This window comes from Lycorma delicatula, chromosome 9, assembly GCF_047948215.1.
Source record: "Lycorma delicatula isolate Av1 chromosome 9, ASM4794821v1, whole genome shotgun sequence".
Classification (NCBI taxonomy): Eukaryota; Metazoa; Arthropoda; class Insecta; order Hemiptera; family Fulgoridae; genus Lycorma; species Lycorma delicatula.
The window spans coordinates 132,200,114-132,217,233 of record NC_134463.1 but is presented as its reverse complement, the minus strand read 5'-3'; the positions used below and the strand labels follow the sequence as shown (position 1 = coordinate 132,217,233).

Sequence of the window (17,120 nt, the reverse complement as noted above, 5' to 3'; positions counted from 1 at the left end):
ATGGCTCTGACTATTCCACTGTATTGTTATTCATATATTGTTGGAGTTATGAAATGATGTATTAGTTTTTGTGAGAAGGAATTGAACATTTCACCTCAACAATGGTGGACTGGAATAATGTTTTATGAAAGGCGTGCACGAAATTGGTGGTTCTAATATGAATATAGAAATAGATGAATCAGTTTTTAGTAAAGGAAATAATGGCAACAACATTTCAATCAATTGGTTTTCGGTGACATATGTCACAAAACAAATTATGCTTCCTATATGCCATTCCCAACAGAAGTGAAGCTACTCCATTATCCATAATTATTAAAAACATTAGGCCAGGAACATTATCCATTCTGATCAATGTGCTGTGCAAAACGGCATAAGAAACCACAACTACACTCAGTTAACTGTAAATCACTCGCATAACTACTTTGATCCAATTACTGGTTTTCATACATAGCGTATTTTGGTTTGCTTGGCATTTCTTCCACCACCACCACCACCACCCCATTTGGTCGCCCTAAATCATAGTACAGAATGTCTGTGCCACAAATGGCTACTGAGCCTCGAAACAGTTTAGCGACCAGTGTCCTAAACAGCTCCTACAGCTTACTTAACAGCTTACCTAACAGCGTGAGCAGACTAAGCCCGGTGCCATACACCACCAGCTTACGTGTCCCAACCACTTACTTGTCATATATTTACTAAAATGGGTAGGCGCACCCCATCAACTAGTAAAAATATATATGACATCCATAAATTAAAATTTATTTTGTCATGACAGCAATTCGCTGCCACGCCTAGGTCGCTGAATGCCGGCAAGTACCTGTCCACCATATTAAGGGGGAGCCCTAATTGGCTGGTGGTCAGCCATATATCTCAAGATTAGCTTTCCACAGCAGTGCGTAGGAGTCTTTCCCTTAAGTAAACTACTGATGTCTGTTTAACATAGCACTCGCATCAAGGAACTCCCACATGGTTCAACAATGCAGATCTCGCCACATTGACTAGCTGCTTGTGAGTGACCAATTTTCCCCTTGACCTCTTAAGTTCCAGGGTGGCCTGGTCTCTGGTCCCCCCAAGAGCAAGGCAATCAAACATCAGTTGTTGATTTGATTGGACCTCTCCACAGACGCACAGCTCATCAGCTGCCAGGCGTAAGCGAAACAGATATTGGTTCAAATTAACATGGTTAGTGAGCACCTGGGCACCCATTGCCCTTAAAAAACGAACTCAGGGCATACCATCCCCCCAGATGCCATATAAACTTGTACAAGGATCTTCCCTTAGTCATGGTGTCCCATTCCAGTTGCCATGTTACATCGCGAGGCTCTGCAGCCTTTTCTGTGGGCAGGAGATGGGCAAATGAATGAAATTTAGATCCGGTGCATTGTGATTACTGTTCTGTTCCAGTACTGGCCGGCCTGAAACCGCATCCCAAATACCTCAGCCTCCCTGCCTCTTCATAATCTCCATATGGCTGCCTGAACTTTCACCATTAAATCGATTGGGAGAGCCTTTCCCAATAAGGTCGTAAGCCTTGTAGGAGGTTGTTTTCACCAGTGCATACAGTTAAGGCTCTGTGCTGGGCAGTCCTTAAATTTTAAACAAGTGCTCTATTTATACCCAACCTATTCGCCCAAATGGGTGCCGCATAAGAGATGATGCTTTCAAAGACAACTCAGTATACCATGTATATTTGACGGCCAGACAACACATAGTCCTTCCAAGCAATTTTCCTAAGTTTGTGCATTACAGAGATGGCGTCCGCCACTACTTAACCTAATGTGGTTGCTAAACAGCAACTTCTCATCAAACAAAACATCTAGGTACTTATGAACTCTCACTTGGCTGATTACACGGCCTTTATATCTAATGTGGGGGTTTCGACTGTATAATAATTTGTGTGCACCCTTGAGAAGCATAAACTTTATCTTGGGCACAGAAATCTAAATTTTGAATGCCCATCCAGCCCTCCGCTATACATAGCGTATAGCAGGAACCAGCGTATTGTGAAAAGAAGGAACCAGTGTCACTTTAGAACTCATCAAGGAACTAATCTAACCAAACTTAACCTATGCTCGCCAAACTTGAGCGTAGGTTAAGTTTGGTTAGACAATAATTTTAGATATATATATATATTTAGTTATTTATGTAAATTTAATATAAAGTAAGAGCTTAATTGATTTATTTTCTCCTTTCAGTGGCGCCATCTAACTATAGTGACCAACTACAGATCGCCTTCCTTTGGCGGGCATCTTCTTGAAAAGTACCATATTTTTTTATATATTTATATTTTTTATTACATTTTTTCATTTTTTTTTCATTATTGAATTGTTTTTTATTGTAAATTTTTTTTACAATCTGAGGTTATTAATTATTAATAAATCAATATATTTAAAAAAAAAAGGAAATGAAGTCGGATTAGAGCCGATGTGTCTTCCCCTTGTAAGATCCAAATATTTCATTAATTAAAGTTTTATTGGGCTGTAACTCTGAAATCAATGAAAATAAATACCACTTATGATATATCAGTGAAAATCTCTGAATGAGGGCTTATTATTGCAGTTAAAAAAGTCCAAAATCAAAATTTTTGGATTTTGTGCTTTTTTTTGGACACTTTTGATCCAGTCGATTGCAATCAAAAGGGCAGGTGCATAATTAGATGTTACAACAGTCCTAAATCCAAAATTTCAACATTCTATGGCTAATAATTTTTTTTAGTTAGGCGAGATACATACGTACAGACATCACGCCAAAACTAGTCAAATTTGGATTCAGAGATGATCAAAATAAATATTTTTTGCTGAAATCTGCAAACCAAAATTTTTCGTGATTACAATACATCCTTGTATGATATACAAGGAAGTAAAAAACCATTACTTTTTCACATAAACACCACTGACTGATGTTTAGGAAATTTATTTACAGTAACTTATCCACAACTGTAGCAAAGAGGTCTGTAACCAGAACACACAATCTTATTAATTTGTTCATGAGCTGCATCGGTTACAAAGAGGTGGGTCGATGGTTAGGCCTTCATGTATATGATGAGATTCTAGCCAATGTATACCAAGCCTGGGTTGTAAGAAAGCGTTGAGTAAATCTGTTATAGTTTCTGTGGATTCAGCCTGCACAGGAAACCTCCTATTCTTTCAAGTTTCCTTAGCATTTCCCAACAAACTTCTGATGTTTTTGAAATGCCAGATACCATGAATTATTTCAACAAATATTTTCCCCTGTGGTCTCAAAACAGTAATTGTTATTTCAATTGTGATGTTGCCCTGTTAACTTTTTTAATTAAATTTAGAAAAGGTAGTTACTATTAAAATTTCTAGCGCTGTCATTAATAGCATTACTATTATAAACACAATACAACTGCTGGTAAATCTCAGTGGAAAGTACAAACAATCATGTCATGCATCTCCACTCTGTAATAGAGATAAGTACAGGTTCTGTATTTCATCAACTGCTGCTTCACCAACTGTGAACATAATAAATTGCAGACAGGTATGTAATATCATTAATTTACTGTTTTTTATGTCTACTGTACTGTCGTGGCGACTGATTTAATTTCACAGTTAATGGGAAGTCAGTTTTGGAATATAACCTAACTCTGTTATAACTAGGATAAGCATTGAATAGGAAGCAGTTTTATCAAAAGTTTTTGTTAACCCTTAAGTTTGCCCTTAATAATATAAATTTTTATTATCATTTTCATTTAAATTGCATTTTAATGAATATTTTAAGCTTACAATTCTTTTAAAATAATTTTGAGTGTAATAATAGTAATAATAATATTTATTTGAGTATTTTTTTTCTGAAATTAAAAGTTCTGATATTTTACGTTATTCACTGTAAAATAGTGAAAATCATTAATTAATATCTACTTTGTATTATTCAGCTTTAGGTAAATCCATTAATTTGAATAATATTAAAGTTATATGTAGCAATTACAATACAGTAGACTCTTTTATAACGCAAATGAAACAAGAAATTACTTTCAGTTACGTATAGGTCAAGTTATAGAGGTTAATTTTCAGACTTTTCAAAGTTACAGAGGTTATAAATTAAATTATTTCAAGATACAGAGATGTAAATAGTTTTACATGAAAATGAGTAAGATTCAGATGTAAAAATGTGATGTACTGTATTTTCTTATAGCAACAATTCCATAACTACTGTAATGTACATTAAATGATTATAACAACTTTAAATAATTATTATTAATTATGGAAACTAACTTATTATGTTTTGGTAAAATAAACAATAAACCCAGTAATGTGTACATTATTGACTGGTTAAAAATATTTTTAATTTTAAAATGGGTCCTGAAACAGCTTACAATACTGCATAAACGATGTGAATGGATATTTATTATTAAAATTTAGCCCATTATGATAATGAAAGTTACTCTTATGGATAGAATAATCACTGATAATGAAATTTTGTCTTAGTTTTAAGTCAGATAGTAAAAACCAAGCTATGAAATAGGGCCAGCCTCCGTGGCGTGAGTGGAAGCGTCTTGGCCTTTCATCTGAAGGTCCTGGGTTGAAATCCTGGTCAGGCATGGCATTTTCACATGCTACTTGTCATTCATCTCATCCTCTGAAGCAATACCTAATGGTGGTCTTGGAGGGAGGTTAAAAAAAGCTATGAAATAGGAAACATCCACAATCATTAATCAGAAAAAAGTTCAATGAACTATCAGCAGGAAAATTGATGTTAACAATCTTTTAGGGTTTGCATAGTTATCAGGGCCTCAACAATAATTAGTACTCATTACAGTGAAATGCTTGTTGAAAAGCTGAAGCCTGGAATTCGAAGCAAACTCTAAGGAAAACTTTTGAATGTCACTGTTTAATTGGAAGACACTGCAAGTCCAGATACTGCTTCCTACATGATTGAAATCCTCCAGAAAATCAAGTTGGAGGTATTGGATTAACCTCAAAACAGCCTTGATCTCACTCCTTCAGATTATCATTTGTTTTGTCTACTCAAAGATTTTTTATATGCATTGTAATAAAATTTATTGCTACATTGCAAATAATAATTGACTTGCCCTATTGCCTAATTATATATATATATATATATATATATATATATATATATATATATATATATTTTTTTTGTGTCGATTAGATATTCTTACATTTACTTGTTAGTTTAGAATGATGACATTCTGATTTTCATCATTTTTAGTAATTTTCTAAAATAATAGGTTTTGGCACTTAAAAACTGTAATAAATTGTAACCTTTATACAAAACCTTTATTGCTCATTTTTTTCACTTATGACATTCTGTCTGCTAGGTGATGTACATATAATTATTTGTCCAGTTCATAGCTTTTTTCCACAAAACTGTTTACAGGGTAGGGAACAGTTTGGAGTAATATTACATTGACTAATATCGTCACATAGTTGCATGTAGTGGTAAATATAACACCATTAGAAATTTTAATGGACCAGAAACTTGCACAATTCATATATGTGTCAACTGTCTGATACAATACTTTGTCAGGTGACAGCTAAACTGAAGAACTCAGTAGAGTAAATCATCTGACATAGATTAATAGCTAGCAACCCCCTCTCGCTTAAAGACAATATGCTACGTAAAATGCAGAACTAAATCAAAACACCTAGTAACAGAAAATACATTATGGATATTAACAAACACTGGTACTGGTACAAAGTAGGTAATGTTTCAGAAAAAGAGGTAATATGTTGCTTACAAATCTACAAACATCTCATCTTTCAAAGGAAATAACAGTCTTGGGCGGCAGTCACCTAATGGGTCTCAGGAGAATGTCATGCAAAATCAAGACTGTACAAAGGTGTACAAGCTTGCAATTAATTTTTACTCTGTGATTGCAAGGAAATGTACCCTCACCAAAGTCAGAGAATCTACTCTTACCTTTAAAACTTTCAGTAAGCGCTCTTTCTGTCATCAAATCATCTAGTAAATTTGCACATTCCCATATCAAAATTACTTGCAATTACCAAATTATTGCAAATACTAATAGATTAATTCCTAGAATGAGTTTTTATGGAATAGAATACTTATTTTATTTAAATTTACTGCATTAGTTTTTTTTTTTTTTAGGTTTCTAACATAGCACCAAATGATATATTTGGATCACCAGTATGGGGTTATATAGGTATAAATCACATTGTTGACATTTGTCACACAAAATGTTTATATCGTAGGTGGGAGATCAGAAGAAGACCACGTAAATTTCCATTGAAAATTCATCAACCACCAATTATTAGATTTACAGAACAACCAAATATAATCATTGAAAAACGTGATATTTGCTTTCGTACACATATGTGTGAATTGATGTGGCAATGGATTTCTAATCAAAAAGTAATTATATTGTAATTGTTAATTATAATAATTTATTTTTGCAGCAGTTGTGGTTATATTATGATTATTACATGATGAATATTAATGATTTACTATGCCAGGTAATTTCTACTAACTGGTTAAATGGGAGATGGAGATGTAATTTCTAGAAGAGAAACTTAACAAAATTAAATTTTGTGAAATTTGGCTCCAGAATTGATGATGGAACAAATAGGCAAGTGCGTATATTATCCTTTTCTTGCAGTCTACTATTCTTCCTCCTTCACATTTTTCATCCTAACAGCATACCATTTCTTTAAGCTAGATACTTAACATAACAGAAGTCATGCCATGGGTATGAAGGCATCTGGAGTTACTGCCTGCTTGGTATTAATGTGGTTTGGTGGGTTTCTTACGCCTTTAGAGTTTCCAGGATTGTTTCCTATCTCAACCTGAGGTAAGGTGCTTGAAGTGAACATCCAAATTCCTCACCATATGTACATACATAAGGATCAACACCTATGAATTTTCTGTAATCTCAAAGGCTGTACATGCTGAATGAAGTGGTTCATTATTCGGTTGAGTAATAATACAAAATTAATTTATAATAAGTGTCTGCACCAAGAAAGAAATAGGAGCAGTAATAGATATTCTTTTCTTAGTATAGATGGAACCTGTAGAGATTATTCAAAAAATAATTTGCAGTATGGTGTACATCAAGTAATATCAAGATCTATCGGTCAGAAGATCATTGTAATTTTTCATTTCAATGAATTGTATTTATTAGAATTTATTAGATCTTTCATGTCAAAGAATCAATCTCATCGATGAATAATCTTTGACCTAGTGATCTATGCAGACTAGGAAGTTAAAACTGATGAAATTGAAAATGAATTGTATATTAGCCTTGATTTTGCATTTTCTTTTTTTGTGCATGGCCGACTTGGTTCCTTGCCAGGTACTGGCGCCTGAAGCTCCAGGTTACTGCCTGCCTGAAGTTAGGCAGTAATTCAGAAGAGCAAGTGACCAGCAGGACATGACTCAGCTTGGAATCACCTGTTACATTATGGAAGCTTAGGACTGAAGAAACGCATGGCTGAATTTATAGTAAAAAATATCAAGTGAACAATTTAATCAAAGTAGCATTAACAGATGTTTAATTGTTTAAGATTGAATTCAAATTTCCAAAAGTTTAAGTGAATTGACCTATTCTGCAATCCTGATATTAAAAAAAGTTATATAGTGCCGATGTGTGCTTTTACCCTGAGATGGATGTCACCCCTTCTCGTGGGTGGAAATTATTAAATTCAAAATAACTGCAGAAATCGATGTAGGAATAAATTCTATGCAAAAAAATATTTAAGTAGTCAATATTTTTTGAGTTATTCGTGATTGAAAATGTTGATTTTTCATCCAACCATTGAACAATTTTTCACGAATAATTCAAAAACCTTAAGTTTTATTGAATAAGTTTTCATTATTTTATAAGCTTCATTTTTGTTAATAATAAAGAGATTTTTTTTATTAATGAGGGAGTTATGCCTCATTGAAGGTATCTTTTTGTTCACCAAACATTGTAGTCTAACCTTTCCTTAAATTATAGCAAAACGGAAACTTTTTCATAGGATATTTTTTTTAATTAACTGAAAAGACCTTAAAATTAACTTTGGTAAAAGTCATTAGCTTGAAAAATTTGTGATGAAAAAAAATGGTAGTCTTGCTTTTTCAAAGAAAAAATCAGTGATGACAGAAATGACTTTTCCATAAGAATTGGGATTGAATGTAATCCTTTTACAGTTTACTTGTAATCCTTTTACAACAATGTGTTGTAGAAGTTTGATCAGTTTGGAATCCCTAGATTTGAAAAAAGGTTGATTCAAATTTGAAAATTCTTTAAAAATTTTATTTTTTCAAAAACAGTACAAAAATGTATTTTTTTTTTACTGAAAATTTTTTTTTAATTTCCGTAGAATAAAAATTAATTGAGATCACATTGGGACCACCTTCCTTCCACAAGCCCTATAAACTCAAAAATTTCAAAAACTAATTGCTCAAGGAATCTGAACTTTACATGCCTTGTAGCCCTTGAAATTAACCTGTAAAATGGTTTTTGAGCGATTGAATAGCTTAAAAATGAAGGAAGTTATTGCTGAAAAACCAATCGCATTTTTTCAGTGAAATTTTCAGAGCATGTAAATTTTTATATTCTTATATTTTATATTTATAGTGTTATGAAACACGTATAACTGTATCTACATATGAATAAGTATATCCTCATACAGTGTGTATGTGTGTGTGTGTGTGTGTATGTATATATATATATATATATATATATATATAGTTGAAAGTATAGGTAGAAGAAGATAAGTAACTGAGCATACTGTAGGTGAACACCTGGTGATGGATGACAGAACTTTATGTGCATACATGTATAATGTATACGTATATCTCTTTTATATGATGTAGGCGGTACATTTTCAAAACAGAAAGAATGAACATGTGGTGCACTTCGTTAATATTACCTTTCAAAAATTACTGAATTAAAATTATTTTTTTGATTATAAAAATGTAAGTACATCGTGTTTGGGACATTTCAATAAACTATAAATTACATTAACAAATGTAAAAAGTGTATAATTCATTATAAATGCACCATTAATACATTTTAAGCTGTTTGAAACTAATTTATTTTTTGTCATTAGGGTGCATTCTAAGGGTTGCAATGTTGTAACACATCATAATTTTTTTTTTTGTCTTCAGTCATTTGACTGGTTTGATGCAGCTCTCCAAGGTTCCCTTTCCTAAATTATATTTCAGAATATGGAACAATGTTTATTTTATACATTTCAATGATTTTGAGCTACAAAACACTTACATCTATAATTTTAACAATTTTTTTCATAAGCCTTGGTTATTAAGGGTTGAAACATTGTAATAAATCATGAATTATAATATAAACAGGAAAGGGATTTTAATTCATTATAAATGCACCATTAAAACATTTCAAACTGTTGAAAACTAATTTTTATATATAACCCATTATAATTTTTAGTAAAAACGTATATTCCACAACAAAAGAATGTTTAAATCTGTGGTTTTTAAATTTTTTTTAACAAGGGGTAGTTTTTACCCTCAAAAAACATAAAGCACATATCAGGAACATATAACTTTGGAAGAAGAGGGTTAGATAAGCTTAATTTTCATGAAAATCAATGTTGTCTGAAAGAATTCTGAGGTAATACTCTTCTATTCTTACCATCACTGGACCGTTATGGTTGTTGGTGTATACATGAACATCAAAATAAATCGCCCAACATATCAGCCTCTTTTTTGCATATTAACTAATAGCAACTTTTCAAAATAAAACTTAAATTTCCAATTACATTAATTACCCAAAGCCATCTGTTTTATTATGATATTAGTCTGTTACTCAAGTTACAGTGTCCAGAGCATTGTTGTTGAACAACTTTAGAAATTGGTCTAAACCATTCATGAGACACTTGTGTAATCAGTATACTATTACCATTACCATTACCATTATTTTTTTTATTTTTGCCTGTATGTTTATATAACTTTATCTTGTGAAATAAAATAAATCTGTAATTTTATAATCGTTACAGGAGATTGTCAAAAGTACACATGGTCACTTTCCATGTATGTCACAAGTGAAAAGTAGTGTTCATGTAATTAACATGTGGATAAATAGTGAATACAGTAAAGAAATTATATCAGCTGGCATAAGATCTAATGGTAATTGTTTTATTGATTTTGTTAGTTACTTAGCTTCAGTGAAATGTATTTGTAATTTTAAGTTTGTGTAGGAGATTGTAAAAGAAGAATACAAAACATTTTTGAAGTCAGATAAAAATGCTGTTATTTCCTGTAATATACAACATAATACATAAGACAATGAGGAGGATTAAATGGAATAGGAAGAATAACAGTATCAGGGTCATTCAGAAAGTTCTCAGCACAGCAATGGTTTTTCCTTAAAGCAAACAAGTTTTGACATTTTCTGAAAATTGGATAAAATGAAAAGTTCAAGCTCTTAAAAAACCTTGCTTTAAAAGGTTTAACCCCAACATACATGTAAAAAGAATTAAATTCTACTTTAACTCTTAAGGAAGACTCTTCTTCATTTTTAAAGTAAAAAAGTGGACTGCTGAATTTAAATGTGGTCATTTGTCCATTCAAGATGATGAATGCTCAGGATGCCCAAAACTTGACCGATGAAGTCATCATAAAAATTCATAAAGCCGTATTAAATGATTGCATATGAAGTTACGCAAGCTTGCTGACGTAAACATCTTGATAAAAATTATCTACTACATTTTACACAATGTCTTTGGTATTAAAAATTTTTCCACTCAGTAGGTGTTATGTTTGTTAAATACTCATTTAACTGAGCAATTCTCTAGGAATTTATGTGTAATTTTATTTAATTTCTTTCATGTTTTACGATACCATTACACACTAGAGACCGCGCAGCAGTCCAAACAAGTAAAAGTATGCGAAAGAAAGGAAAAATGGTTCATCTACAGGAAAGGTTTTTTACCATTACCATTACCAAGGAATATTGGATCGATTGAAGGTTGCTATTCAGGCTAAATATCCGTTTCTTTTTTTCTGTTTAGCCTCTGGAACCACCATAAGGTTACTTTATTACTTCAGAGCATGAATGAGGATATGATATGTATGAATGTTGAAGTGAAGTCTTGTACAGTCTCAGGTTACTATCCTTATCTGACAAAAAGGAATATGTTCTTTTACTATGATAATATAGTTGCACACATGTCTTGGAATGTTTATGCAAAACTGCTTGACCTATAAGTATTGACTTCTAAGTATAATGCTGGACGGTGTGCATCATGCTTTTCTTCGGCTTGCCACAGGTGCATTTAGATCGAGCCCTATCGCAAGCTTACTTGTAGACAGTGGCGAGCCATCACTTTGGGATAGACGGGACCAGCTTTTGTTGATATATTTTGCCCGTCTCAGCGGGCAGCCGAATCACCCAGCTTTCGACCCAGTTCTTAATAATCCTAATTTGAGGAAGTATGAGGACCGTCCACATGTACTGCGCCTGTGGGTGTCCGTACACGACGTCTGCTGCAGCGTATGAGTGTTAACACTCCCTCGTTCTTTCCATCACGTCCGTGCTCGAACCCCCCGTGGAGAATAAACCATGTAAATTTTACGTTTGATCTACCAACGTGCGATAAACGTTCCACGCCACCTATTGTTTTCCGGCAGATGTTTCAGTTTCTCTTCGCCAAGTCGAACCCAGGCGTGGTGATATACACTGATGGGTCGAAGCATGACTGTAACGTTGGTTGTGCTTTTGTTGTCAATGAACAGTCTTATATGTCTGGCCTACCCGGTGTTACGAGTGTGTTCACCGCGGAACTACTCGCTGTGGATAGGGCTCTTAAGTATCGTTGGCCCTAACTGTAGGAGCATTCTTATTTGCAGTACTCGTACAGGCGTTGGAAAACCTTTATTCCGGACATCCTGTCGTCGTTGATATTTATGATAAAATCGCTGAGTTAGGTAAACGCAACAGGGAGGTAGGTTTTTGCTGGATCCCTTGCCACGTTGGAATTCTAGGTAACGAAAGAGCAGATTCTGCTGCCAAGGAAGCGTGTATTCAGCCTCCTTTCACCACCCGAGTTACTACTACCTTTGATTTTATCAATCATATAAAACAATCACTGCGAGCGAGGTGGCAAAGTGGATGACTACCGTCATCCAGCGTCAAGTGGAACGAAGCTGGATGACTACCGTCGATAATAAACTCCGACGGATTAAGGATTCAGTGTTGCCATGGGGCTCCTCTTGCAGAAACTCTCATCGTGAGGAAGTGGTCCTCTGCCGGTTACGGTTGGGACATACGAGGGTCACACACGGATAACTAATGTCAGGAGAAGACCCCCACCCCTGTGCACACGATGCAACTGCCGCATGACTGTGTACCACATTCTCGTGGTTGCGTATGTTATGCGGCTTTGCCTCGTCAGTTTAATATACCCAGAAACATCCGTGATATCCTGTGCAACGATGGCGGGATTTTGGAACGGGTATTTCTCTTTTTGCATAGTACCGGGTTACTGCAAAGGATTTAATATGCTCATATAAGTTTTTCTGTAAGGAGGGAATTTTAACCTTTATTTTCACTTTGGTTTTTGGTTCTATGTATTTAATTTTATTATTTGGGAGAGGGGATTTTTGCACAACCCATCGGAGTTAGGTAAGTTTTTTATACTTTCTTTAATTTATTATTTTAACTTTTATATTTATCAACTTTGTCTGTGGTATTGGTTTTGAGTTTTATTTTTCCTTTTTGGCTTGTTTTAGTAAATTTTTATTATACGATTAATATTACGTTTACACCTTGTATAGTTTATTTCGGAGTTTTTTTACCCTTTTACTAATATCTACCGGGCGTTTTCCGCCCACAAACAACAAAAAGAAGAAGTATACTTCTAAGTGCTTCATTTGGCTCCCGATGATTACATTCTCTTCCCAAACCTGAATAAATGGGTTGCTGGATTAAGATGTACTTCAGATGATGAGATCTAAGCTGAGGCTAACTGCTTTTGTAGAGGTGGACAGACTGCATTAGGAAATTGAAAAGCTTGAAATTTGAAAAGTATTGACATTTTTTTCATCGGTCAAAATGTATCGAATGCAAGGTAACTGTGTTGAAAAATAAAAAATTTCTGAAAGTCGTGTTTTCTTTGTCAGGCTGAGAACTTTCCGAACAGCTCTTGTAGGTCAAGTGAAAATAAATAAACTTAAGTACATACATGATAAGGCAGTTTTAGCAGAGAATAAATCAGTAATGGGTTAGGGTGATAAAATTAAAACTTGTACAAGTTGTACTTATAGATGGCCTTAGCAAATTAGAAATTTTACATGCTGTGTGTTGGCAGAAATCTGTTTATCGGAACCCTAGCACAGTAAAAATAATGTTTCAGTAGTACTTTTGATAATATTAAAGTTTGTATTATATAAATTCAAAACTAGAACACCCCAAAACCGTTCACAAAAAGAAAATATTAAAATTTTGTATTTGTGCGTTTCGTAGTTTTTAATTTATTTCTCTAACTATTTAATATTACTTTATACTTTATTCATATATTTAATATATGAAATAGCAAAATTAAAAAAATTTGTTGTGTTGCATCTTCCTCCATACCGTTGCAATTTTAACCCAATAGAATCGATATGGGCATAGGTCAAAGGCTACATTGAGAATAATAACACAACATTTACGCATAACTTAAGTATGTAAAAAAATATAAAACTATGGATAGAAGGTGTTAAGAGTAGATGTGAATGCTAGGAAAAATTGTATTCAACATCTAACTAAAGAAGAAAAAAGCATGGGAAGCAGACAGTTTGTGATAAATTAGGGAAATGATGGTAATAGTTTAGACAGTAGCTTATCATGTACTGAAAAATTACATCGAGGTAACAAATTTTTTTTTTGTTTTACTTGATGAAATTTTAATGTAGCAGTAACATACTATCATAAATTTTTTTTTATTTTTAAGTTAAATATATCGTTTTATTATAATTTTCTAATATTTGTATAAGTTATTTTTACTTCATTCGTAAAGATAAGTGTTTTTTCTCAGAGGCATTGCACTAAATCGAATTAAATTTAAATCATCATACTGTTATGTTTTGATTTGCCGCATTCTTTTGTGAAACAAACAGTTTGAAATTTTTTGCAAATGAAATCAATGTGAACATGTCATAAATTACATATATCACCTATCAAGACTAACATTGTCATTAATGGAAGTAGTATCCAAATTGTTAGCGATGATTAATTTTCCTTAGAAGCACAGTACAACGTTTTAAACATTTTACAGCAAGTAGTTCAATCAAAGAAATGGATAATATGTTTTAACTGCTAATGTAGAATTTTTTAGTACTTTTTAATAATTTTTAATGGATGTAGATACATTGCATCATCCATGAATATTGTAACTAATAATGATTTGTTAAAAATTTTGAGAATTATTAGATTTTTTCACTATATAAGGTTGAAGCTTGTGAGTGGAAATATGAAATGAAAACTTTGTAATGTGTGAAAAATGCAGTGCTCACTAGAATTCAATTACAGGATCTTCTGGATAAAAGGGTGAGGTTACCACCTCTCCACCATGGAAGTTGGCAGATGATTATATTAAATAAGAAAAGAAAGGGACCTGAGGACACTTTCCTATGCCCCCTTGCATTCTGTGTAATCAAGAGAGGACCTGCATTTTTTATATTAATTGGAAGATGAAATTTCAGAATTCTGTTTGCGGTCATTGAAATAAGACTAATGATTGTAAGCAGTTCTTGTTATACTGCAGTAAGAAAGTTTTCTCATTAGTACATTCAATATTAGTACATTAGTCTTACTCACAATATGAAACAATTAAAAAAAAAACTCCTTCCTTCTTCAAAAGGGCTTTGTAGTACTTAGGTTTGTGGTGCAGAGTTGTAGACTAGTTCATGTAGGAAGTAAAATGAAATTCATTACAGACTGTTTCTACAAATTAGAAAGCAAATTCAAATAATGCCGATTGATTGTCACTATAAGATCTTTTGGCCATAGGAAAAGATACTTTGCTGTTTGCAGGGGTTTAAGCAGGATTTAGCAATCTCTAGTGGATTTATGAAAATTGTATATTGTACAGTTACATTTGGTTGCACAGAGGTCACCATCAAGTAGACAACTTCACTTATCAATGCACAGTTTCATATTGATGATGATTAATTTTACATATGTCTAATATATCCCACTAACTCTGCAAGAAAACAATTATAATAATTTACACAACTGGGATCTGATTTTTCAGGTAAAGATTTTTTGGGATCTTCACCAGGTTTAATATGTTAACCGTAGAAGAGCTTCCCTGATTATGTGGAGAAGAATTGTGATATGTATATTATATGTATATTATAAAACATGTTCTTTTCCAAATAAAGAAAAATGTACTAAGCCAAAGAGATTTTCCCTTGCCCCCCTTCTCCTTAGAGTGTACCTCCCCGTAATTAACAGAAATTGAAATATTTCAACATTCAAAAATGTTATTTTAAAAGATCTCTGCTTCCATGGGCTTGTACAGTTTTAAAAAAAAAACATTTCTATACTTGAACCATTTTCATTGAGATCCCTTGCCCGTAATTTACTAGCTTCCTTAACTAACTAAAATGAAAGCATTGTAACAAATGTCTTTTACTCTTTAAAGCGAGCCCTTTTTTGATTAACTGAGTTAATAATATAAAATATTTCCTTACGTGTTCAGTCTGTTGATTGTAAAAATGTTTGATAATGTACTTATAAAAGTTGTCCCAAAAGTAGTGTACAGTTCAAGATTCAAAGAAGTTTACAATTTACAAGTTTACAATCCTTCAATATAATCCCCTCCCATATGTAATGCATACTGACGAACAGTTTGGCGGCTTTCAGATTCCTGTCAGGAGATGATCTTTATTGATATGTTGAATTTCCTGGGTCACAGAAGCTAATTCTTTCTAGCTGTTAAACTGAATTCATTAAAGTGGTTCTTTCAGCTGCGGAAAGAGATTGAAGTTTGGCAGACTCTTATCAAGGATTTTCCAAGCAAAAAATATCAATTACAGAACTCACACTATGTTTGAGGGGGGGGGGGGTCATTTAATATTGACACAACATTGTACATTTTTTCTAGACATACTTTTCAAACTTTCAGGCACACTGCTTTGTGATTTCAGACCAGGTTCAAAGTAATGTATCCATGTTTCATAAAAGCAGTTATTCAATTCAAGAACTGCTCGCCTTTTTCATTATGTATAAGCAGTTCTCGTGCATTGTTTTCTGTTGTTCATTCAGTTGCTGTAGTACCTATCATGCTGCGACCTTTTCTTTGCAAATGTTCATTAAAATGTGGTGTGCTACTATAGTTTTTGGTATTGCAGTTTCATCTTCGATTTTTCTTCCTGTCGTGCAACACTCTTTGTCAATCACCGTGGCAATAATATTAATATTTATGTTGTCTATAGGTTAGACGGTCAGCCAGAGTGCTATACTCCTTCTGATCTTCTAAATTTTTTATGCCAACTTATACTTCTGTTGGTGCTGTAATCTACAGTAATATATTACCAACCCAGTCCTTAACGATTGATCGGCACAGTATTGTCTCTTAAAGTTTTGATGTTGATGTGCAGGCATTGCTCATTTTTTATTATGCGACCAGAGTTCATTTCTGCTTCATCTTCAGACTGCACCAACATTGTTATATACTTAATAAAACCTGAATAACTTATATAATCTGCTTTGTGGCAGGCTACACATTGCTAGTTGGCATGAATCATTCTGTTTTTGCACGCATACCTACGTGCATTACTTTTGGGACAATCTTGTACTTGTCTAAAGAACCTTCTTAGACAAATATATTTTTGTCTTTAAATTTGACAAATATTTACTTGTTTAATAAGACAAAGATGATGAAAAATTCCTTTCCACCCAAAAAAAAAATGTATGTATATATTTATAAAGGGCATATTAATTAATATGCTTTTTGTTTAATTTTAAATTGGCTTAAAATGCTTTCATCAAGCAGGAAATAGTATTTGTGCAAAGTTTCTTTTTGTCCACTAATTTTTTTTTCTAATCCAATAACTATAGAAGCAATTGCTTAGAAGTTTAGTAAGTTTTATTTAAAACTTCTAATTGAATGTATAGAAATAAGCCATGATTACTTCTAAACCAGACATCAGAAAGTAGCGGTTATATTTATGAT

At 33.1% G+C, this 17,120-nt stretch overlaps 1 protein-coding gene across 1 annotated transcript in view; it reads left to right on the top strand.

The window, feature by feature from the left end:
• Window positions 1–17,120, top strand: part of LOC142330761 (putative malate dehydrogenase 1B) — a 57,140-nt gene that overhangs the window by 26,858 nt on the left and 13,162 nt on the right. Inside the window, exons 5-7 of the mRNA XM_075376206.1 lie at window positions 6,094–6,357; window positions 6,402–6,458; window positions 9,957–10,086. Of these exons, the coding sequence (XP_075232321.1) occupies window positions 6,094–6,357; window positions 6,402–6,458; window positions 9,957–10,086 (451 nt within the window). The remainder of the gene's footprint in view (window positions 1–6,093; window positions 6,358–6,401; window positions 6,459–9,956; window positions 10,087–17,120) is intronic.